The sequence below is a fragment of the Bufo gargarizans genome, chromosome 1 (genome assembly GCF_014858855.1).
Source record: "Bufo gargarizans isolate SCDJY-AF-19 chromosome 1, ASM1485885v1, whole genome shotgun sequence".
NCBI classification, from domain to species: Eukaryota; Metazoa; Chordata; class Amphibia; order Anura; family Bufonidae; genus Bufo; species Bufo gargarizans.
The window spans coordinates 127,678,473-127,687,534 of record NC_058080.1 but is presented as its reverse complement, the minus strand read 5'-3'; the positions used below and the strand labels follow the sequence as shown (position 1 = coordinate 127,687,534).

General features: G+C 38.6%; 1 protein-coding gene across 9 annotated transcripts in view; it reads right to left on the bottom strand.

Annotated features, from left to right (window-relative positions):
• Positions 1 to 1,130: 1,130 nt before the first annotated feature.
• Positions 1,131 to 9,062, bottom strand: part of TBC1D1 (TBC1 domain family member 1) — a 226,342-nt gene continuing 218,410 nt past the window's right edge. For all 9 annotated transcript variants that reach the window (XM_044298071.1, XM_044298096.1, XM_044298114.1 and 6 more), the window contains one exon: positions 1,131 to 6,676. In XM_044298071.1, coding sequence (XP_044154006.1) covers positions 6,506 to 6,676 — 171 coding nt within the window. In that variant the 3' untranslated portion in view covers positions 1,131 to 6,505. The remainder of the gene's footprint in view (positions 6,677 to 9,062) is intronic.

Sequence of the window (9,062 nt, the reverse complement as noted above, 5' to 3'; positions counted from 1 at the left end):
AGATAAGTGAATATATGCAAGGGGAGCACACTATACCTCCGACATACTAATCAGTTCAAATAAAAATCTGTTTAAACCAAAAAAATAAAAATAAATGGAATTTCCACTTCACCTCTCTGACTGCTCAGAGAAGACTTTCTCTGCCCTGGCCACTGCAAGGACAGGAAAACACTGAGGAATAGTGGTTGGCGGGAGCAGTTTAACCTCTCTGTTCCTGCCTCTACAGAGGTCAATCTCTCCATATCTGCACCATCATGGTGGTGAAATGCATGGTGGTGAAATGGAAAGTACCACTTTGGACTCAATCCACAGGGGATCGTCTAGATTTTTTTCTGGCAAATGAGAGATGGATCCTTGTGTTCTTCATGGTCAGAAGGGATTTGTGCCTTGCCTCTCTTATGGATTCTATTTTTGCCCAATGCCCCGTCTTATTCTGGAATCACCTACTGTACATTGACCTTAACTGAGGAAAATGAGGCCTGCAGTTCTTTTGTGACCTTCTGGATGAGTCGACGATGACCTGGGAAGAGTCAGCTCTGTTTCAAGTTTTCTGTATTTGTGAATAATGGCTGTCACTGTGGTTCGCTGAAATTTTAGAGTCTTAGCTATGGCTTTATAACCCTTTACAGACTGGTACATTTCAATTACATTGTTTTGCATCCATATCTGAATGCTTTCAAAAAGTGCAGAAAAAACAAACCCTTGTCTAGGTTATCTAATGTGTTAACGTTTATTGTAGCATACAGTATGGTATGTTAGATGCCGGTCTATGATGTTCCCACCAATGCCGTTTTGAGACGTTGTATCCTGATAGAGTACCTATTTGGCATTGTCAAAGTGACGTTTAGATTCCACAGATCTGGCAGTAATCATGCCTGCATGTGGTTAGTGAAAAGAAACCTAAATGTCAACTGAACTTGGTTAACTGGTTGATTTAGTACCTAAGGCGGCCATTACTTTTTCACAAAGGGCCAGTAAGGGCTGAACAGCAAACCATCAATAAATTAAATTATTTAAAAACAGCATTGTGCTTACTTGGGTTATCTTTGTTTAATACTAAAAGTACTTTTGATCTGAAACAATCAAATGCGACCAATATGCAAAAATAAAGAAATCAGGAAAGGGGCAAATACTTTCACAGCACTGTATTTTATGTTTAAATGCAATTTCTCATTCTTGCTTTCCAGAGCTTTGGGATAACCATATCAATGATACAAACTGTGTAAAATAGATCAATACAATCAAAAATAAGCAAAACACACTAAATAAGAAAAACTAAGGCCACCAGTGGTGATAAGTCTTTATATAATATATACACGTGCCAATCTATACACATTACACTAAGGAAATAACACTGTACAAGTAAAATGTGTACAAGGAATTAGCCTGGTCCATAGGGATCAGACTCAGAAAAAAAAATACATACACTTCCTGATACGTCCATTTGATTTATTTTAGAATCCTTCTTCTCACTGCTTTGCCAAAACATTTTTCGATACCTTAGGGACATTCTGTAATTCCTTGAATATTTCTCCACATATTTCACTTTCAGTTTTACATTCTTCCACTTTTTTTTATTCATAGTAAACTCTAAGAGAGGGAATTTATCACAAGGGTAATGTTTGAAGTAAGTTTTGCTCGAGTCCTCGTTGGAATACTTTGCTGCAAATTTAACAATGCACATTGTTTGTTAAATCTGGCTCCGATTAGAAATGCTACCCTAGTTTTCTGCACCTTCCCCGACTACAGTGGCTTTTGGAATCAATCATATATTTGGAGTGAGACTCCTTTACAGACTAACCGCACCCACTTTTCAAAACTGGGTTTAAAAATGCAAAAAATATATAAAAAATTTGAAAAAATGTTGTGCAAGTCGAACAACCCCTCCCTTGTCTTGTGATGTTTTTAAAGATAAGATTCCGGAGTGCAAGGTTTGACAAAGCCTAAAGAGTGTACCTACAGAACAGTAGTTACTAAAAGAAACAATTTTACTCCAATTTGGCATTACTAAAATAGTGAATCAGTCATTCCCGCTTTCAAAACGTGCAGAAAACATTTCTCCAGCCCTCTGTGAATTATTAAAAGCTATGAAGGGTTGTAAATTTTGAAAGAAAGCAACAGTTGACTGTCACGGACCTAATGCCACTAAAGAGACCTATACAATTGTCAAGAAGACTTTTGACCACTAGTGTATGTTTTGAAACTGCGGTGAAACACCGCAACTTGGTAAATTCTGGACAATTGAACTACTCGATGACCAAAATCTAGTCAAATCTTGTTGACTAAAAAATAGTTCTTGAAAATTAAAACCTAACCTACAGATTTGTACCTTCCTTCAGTCTGTGGTTTTCCAAACACCATCTTGCCTGATAGGGCTGCCACTAGCCTTGGTATCCAAGCAGAGAATTAATGGAGGTTGCTGCACATGTGCATATTCAGGAAGAGATAAAGGAACCCCCATTCTGGAGATTGGTAAGGGTCCCAGAGAAGTGAATACACCAAAATATCTAAGATGAAGATACACCTTTAAGTTTAACTTCGGTCAAAAGCTGAAAATTCAGGTGTGATGATAGAGAGCAACAATGGCCAACTATGTCCCACCGGTAATGATACCCTTAAATCATATACAAGTCCACTTAGCTGAGATCTTGGCACAGTTTCCTGAAAGATCTCCAGAAGCAAGAGGAAAATGTCCTCGTTCTAAAGGGCAAAGCACAACTTTTGACTTCTTGATTTAGAATAGCCATTTTGTTGGTCATGAAAAAGCGTCACCTGTGGCCACCAAATTTTTGATGTTGTGTGATCCTAAAGAGGGCATATCACATATATTTTTACACCCCTGTGAATGTGATTTTGGGTGCAGGAGAGTGGGGAGTAAATAGAACACATGTATATGATCATTTCTGTGTTATCCGATTTCTCAAGTGGAATTAGTGGTGCTGAAAAATAATAATTACTGAAGCACATTTACACTAATCTATAGTTAAGCAACACTTTGCTTCACACAAGATTCTAAAATGTTAGAGTGAGAAAGCTGTACAAATTTTTTGTATTAAAATTAAAAAGTATTTTACAGTTTTTCTTTTTTACAAATGGCTATTCAAGTGGAAGAACGAAACAGTTTATATATGGCGATTCTACTGACCAAATGGAACTGCTCTATGTATATTGTCTACAGCAAGATGATAAAACGTATGGTGAAGCCTAAGAACAGATACAGAAATGTAGAAAAGAAAATCAAACTTTTTATCAAGAATAAACAATAGATTGTAATATCTGTTTAAAAACAGCTAAATCTGTGCAAGTCCTGCCATTTGAGCAAGTTCAGATATTGTGGATTTGTTGCGGATTTTCAGTAAGGATTCTGGCCTCAAAAAATCTACTTTAAGAAGTAAAATATATGTGGATGGGGCAAATCTGTGAAATCCGTATGTAAGAGTTTTGTGCCATAATATGCTACATCCGGACATACCCTTAGGCTATTTTTTTTATATCTACGTTTAAATTATCCATCAGGCTGTTCTGGCAGAGAACAGTCTGCCGGAGTTCTCCGGATGAAGCCTAGACAGATACTGCCGTTAACCACCAGACCCCATTGACTATATGCGCCGTTTTTTTGCCTGATCGAAATCCAGCACTCATGCCGGAAACTGTCCGGATTCCCACCGAATCCCATTATAGTCAATGTAGTCCAGGGCTTACCAGTAGTATGCCGCTACTGAACACTCTGCTGAAATATCCTGCCGGATCACTAAAACGGAGGTGTGGAACTACCCTTACAGGAATTACATACATAGTCACATAAAGGATGTCACCATTGTATTTTGAGTTAGCTTCAGTAGTTCAATTACAATAAAAAAAAATATATACTTAACTTTTTTTGTTTTACAAAAGTTGTGCACTTAAAATTACCAGAAGTGTAAAGCCAAATATTGTATGGGCTACTTAAAGGGGGTTTCCCCCATCTTAGACAGTTACACAGAATATGCTATAAACTTCCTGCAGATGCTGTGAATAGAGAATTCCCTGTAGTCATGGGACAGGATTCCACATTCTGTTAATGGTTGCAGATGTCAGAGGTGGCATAAGACTATAAATTACCTGGTATGTTCTTTTTAGCTGATATTCAGCACAAGTGTATTGTACGTCTGTAGCAGCATAATAACATCATCCTGCACTAAAAAAGGTCCATCTAGCAGGAGTACTGCAGAGGCAGTTGTGCAGAGTCAAAAACCCCCTTCTCCATAACTCCTACAATGCCATCACATTTAAATTTCTGTCCAGAGGGAAAACACAAGCAACTTGTAGCTGGCAGGCACTAGTGGTTTATCAGTAAGAACATTTATAAAATAGATTTTAAATGTTTTCTTGGTTTGATAGTTCATTCCCGAAACTTGTCAACAATGGGCCAATAATGCCCTGTGTAGGTCAATGTGCCTGAACAATGGCTCCATTTAAAAATCACAGCAAAATGTCTGTATATTTGGAGGAATTCGGACTTCAAAAAGGGCTTTGTGACTTATGTGCTCAAAAATGATGAGAAATTTTGGATTTTTACTCCACTCAAAGTTTCAAAAGTGGGTGTCAAGTGGGCACGGTTAGCCATCTGCTCTGATTTACGTCAGATTTATCAACTTGCTTTTAAAGGGCATCTGTCTGCAGCTAAAGGCATCCATTTTACTCTTGTGTCCATAAGTGCCCACATTGCTGAGAAAAATAAAGTTTAAATATATGCAAATGAGCCTCTAGGGGCAATGGGGATATTGCCTTTACAGCTAGAGGCTCTGCCCTCTCTGCACTTTATTGACAGGACCAGGCAGTGTAAACGTGATCACTCCTGCCAGACCCTGTCAAAGTAGAGAGGTGGCAGCAATTGCAGAGAGAGTTGATTCTCTAAGAGTAACAGCAACACCATCATTGCTCTGAAAGTCTCAAAAATTGTCTCAATCTTCCTGTAGTAAAGAAGTGGCACAGAAAGTGGAGCAGTATCTCTAAACAGAAGTGCTAGATTTAAAGATGCACCAAATGTATTAAAAACAGTGTGACATTTGATAAATGTGTCCCAAATTACATCAATGCAGACTCAAGCAAAATGAACTAAAATTTTCAGTACGTAAAGGATCATAGCGATATAATATAAGCCATATGATTAGATCAACTAATTAGTCCTGGGTGTGGCTTATGTGAAATTTATGCTGCTAGCTAGGCTGAGCTTTGGTATGAATACAACATCGGGAAGACATGACTGAAACCAAGAAATAGCTCTAATTAACAGCAAACCACTAACTGTATTGTTATTTGGGTTAAAAGCATAATGCACATTAAAAATATGATACAAATAATATATCAAGTTATAAATATTTAAGTTAATAAAAAAAAGATAAAATGTGAATTTTAGGACTCCACATGGTTGTGCTCCATCTAAGCACCTAAAATGTTCCATATTTACCAGGGAAACTTCATATAAAATACATGAAAATCAAAATATGACCTTGTGTCGCATATACACATTTATACAAGACACAGTAGGAGATATATTTCTAAATCCAAAGCATTTTTGTGAGAATTTGCCATGAACCTGTCCCTAGAGCCAGCACTATATACTGTAGTCCCTGTTCACATTTCCGGTCAGGCGGGTGGAGCAGAGGTGGTCAGAGTTACCATCATCTGAGGCATATTTAGCTCACTGAAGGCACTTCATAGACTACATGTGCTTAGCCAACAACCAAGTAGTGTAGAAGGAAGCATTCCGTACATGAGTTTTGAACTTGTAACATTACTGATGCATGGCTCTTTTCTGATACAGGATAAGATTTTGATCTGGGCCAATGGTGTCCGGCCTATTTCTCTATAGCTGCTCTTATACTACAACTAGAAAACTAAAGGCTGGACACCACTAATGGAGGGAACCCACAGATATTAGATCATTATTGTTGGGAACATATGATGGTCCTTAAGCCTTTTGGGTATCATCAGTTGCCCACTCAACTGATCTTAGGAGAAATGGAACAGAGAGAGCAGATGATCATTCTGTGCATTAATCTTTTAAGGGAAGATTTGATAAAGATCTTTGGTTTAAAAGGGAACATCCAATCACCATGTTATGGCTATAGCTTCCAAAAGGACTGAATATTAGCTCAGCCTGCTCCACTTTGGTTTGGAGATAAGAAATCCTAAAGGATCTTGCATACTCAAGATTACAATATATCCCTTTCTATAATGGTTTTCCCTTGCTTGGCCAATATGAAATATTTTGAAATTTACAACTCAAGAGAAACCAAGAATGAGAAGAAAATAAAAATCTAAAAATGCATAAAATACTACAATGATGACAAAGAAAAAACACCAGAAGATTCATTCCTGTGATGTAAGATCCCCTTATCTGAAGATTGCTTCTTCTTAATAAGGAAGCATGTGCAATGGATAAGGAAGAACATGACCTGGACATTTTTAGTAAAATCAGCTTTGTTTGGTATGTGAAATGTTCTTCATGATCATGGTTTATCTAAAGAGGACTATTTTGTGACTCCTGGATCTGTTTTTTCAGTTCCTCAATTGTGGTTAGCAGGGCTGATCGCTCAAGCTCTAGAGTACAGACACACTGTTTCAATTTAACTTCATTAATCTGTAAATTATCAACTGTTGACTCCAGAATCTGGATTCTGCCTTTGGATACCTGCAGCAGAAAGAAAAGAAAAAGGCAACATTTGTTTTAATCTAGATTTAAGTGGAACACTGCTTCACATAGTAACAAAAAGCTAACCTAGACACATTAAAGCTGGTCCTATGTGAATATCTGCTACACTTGCAGTGACCTAGTGGATCACTGCTAAAAGGCAAATTTTTTTGCAAAAGGTTAAATGTGCCTTAATGCTGTGCCATGGAGACCAGCTGATCTGGCCTTCTCTGGTTAGTTAGAGTGTCTTAGCTGAGCAGAGCTAGAGACCAGACCTACATGGGTGAGCTCCTGCAAAGCAGGCCCAAAGAGCAGCCTTATCCAGGAAACACCATTCCTGAGACTGAACAGATGCCAAAGAACAACTCAACTGAGAGACTACGCCTGAGTGAAAGACCAGACATCCACAGAGGGTTTAGAATAGTGAAGCGTCTATTTGTACAAAACGGTTCATTCATCTGAACAAGTTCTCCATCTGTGGGACTGTCCCTCTACAAGTGATTTCCCGCTGTACCAGCTGATTAACATGGCCACACATAATCTAGCGCACACACAGTTACTGCGAGTATCGGCACATCTACAAATGATATGCTTAGAAAACAAATCAATGAATGTTGATGATCATGAATTTTGGCGGTGAGTGCACAAATTCTAATTCATTTTGCAGGCATATCATTTGTGTATGTACCGATACTTCAAGTAACGGCACATGCGCAAGATCATCAAGGACGTGCAATATATGCGGTCATGTTAATCCCCTGGCAGAAGGAGCATCTAAAGCTGTGGAGATGCTTCCTTACAAGTGTAAGTTTGTTTAGATGAATGAACCGATTTGCTCAACACTAGTTTAAAACCATCAAGGCCATACATTGGATTCAGACAATAAGCTACCGCTCCTTTTTGGCATTAAAACATGGCACTCACCATGCTTTGAGATGGACTGGCCATCCGAATCTAAGATCTGCATTCCTCAGCCCAGGAATTGTAGAAAGAATTAATGAAAATGGAATTACATGCCTGTGGTTATTTGGAAAGATTGCAAAGTGTGTTTAGAGTAAAGCCTGTATTACACTGGCAGATGGTCGGCCAGATCATCACCAATGAGCATTTGTAGGAACAAATGTTAGTGATGATCTGGCTGTGTAATACTGCCGCGATAACCTGACTAACAAGCAAACGCTCGTTCATCGGGCAATCAAGATTTTTAAGCATGCTTAAAAATCATTGTTTGCCGGCGACAGATCGCGCTGTCTAATCACGATCCGCTGCCAGCAAACAATGATTCCGTATGGGGACAAGCACTGGCATTAGCAATCCCTACTCCTCATACTGTGGATTGGATCACTGCATGTAATAGCAGTCTCCTCAACTGACGAGCAGGCGATTGCTGACAATCGACTACAAAATCTTTTAATGTAATACAGCTCTAAGACTCATGGAGACTACTGCCATCATCGTTGCTGCTGCTCTACACAATTACTGGGAGAATCTTACTCTGTAACATACCTCAGAACTGTGCCTATTGCTGACCAAAGCAAAGAAAGGGTGAGCCCTCCATTCACTGCTGCATGGCCTAGGGAGAGCCAGTGTGAGGACTGCCACTGTGAACTGTGAGTACTAATACCACCAGCATAGCCATTACCACTCCCTCCCATGCTGGTCTCTCCTATGGCTTGCTGCAAACCTACTGATTTTAGTGGGGTCAGTTAGGGTCCCCGCAAACATCTGCAAGGCGATATCAGGATTAAGCAGTTGAACTCCAACATGCCGATCCTTTTGTTCTCGGGGAGATAAGCTGCCACTTGATAAGCCTGGCAATGGCTTACACCACTTTCCCGATTCAGGAACACATGATTAGCCAAGGGGAGAAAGAGAATTGGGGGTTACGTGAGAAAGCATTTGGATGAAGTGTATGGCCAGCTGGAAGGTTATGTAGACCTTTACAATTATTATTTTTTTGCCCCAATGCATCCAAAATAAAAAAAAGCTACCTAGAAAATACTACCATTTTCTGTACACAGCTCCTAAGCAGATTGATAGGTGTAACAATCCAGGTTTTATATTTTTTTAAGAAAGGATAAAAATAAAAATGTTTTTTAAAGTCATATCATTAATGGCTACACATTTAGTTATTTATGACATTTAATTACTCAGTCCTGGTCAACACATTTGTACAGATGAAACAGACTTGAATTTGTCCCATAATTAAGTTTTGTACATATCTTTCTTCTAAAAATCCTTCTAAAACCCGTAATTGTTAGAAATTCCAGAACAATGAGCATGTACATAAAGTAGACACTTACAAGAGTACAATCAGAGAAAACAAACACTGATTCAGCAGGAAGAAAAAAAAAATCTGTGTAACAGAGTGGATAATTTGTATCTT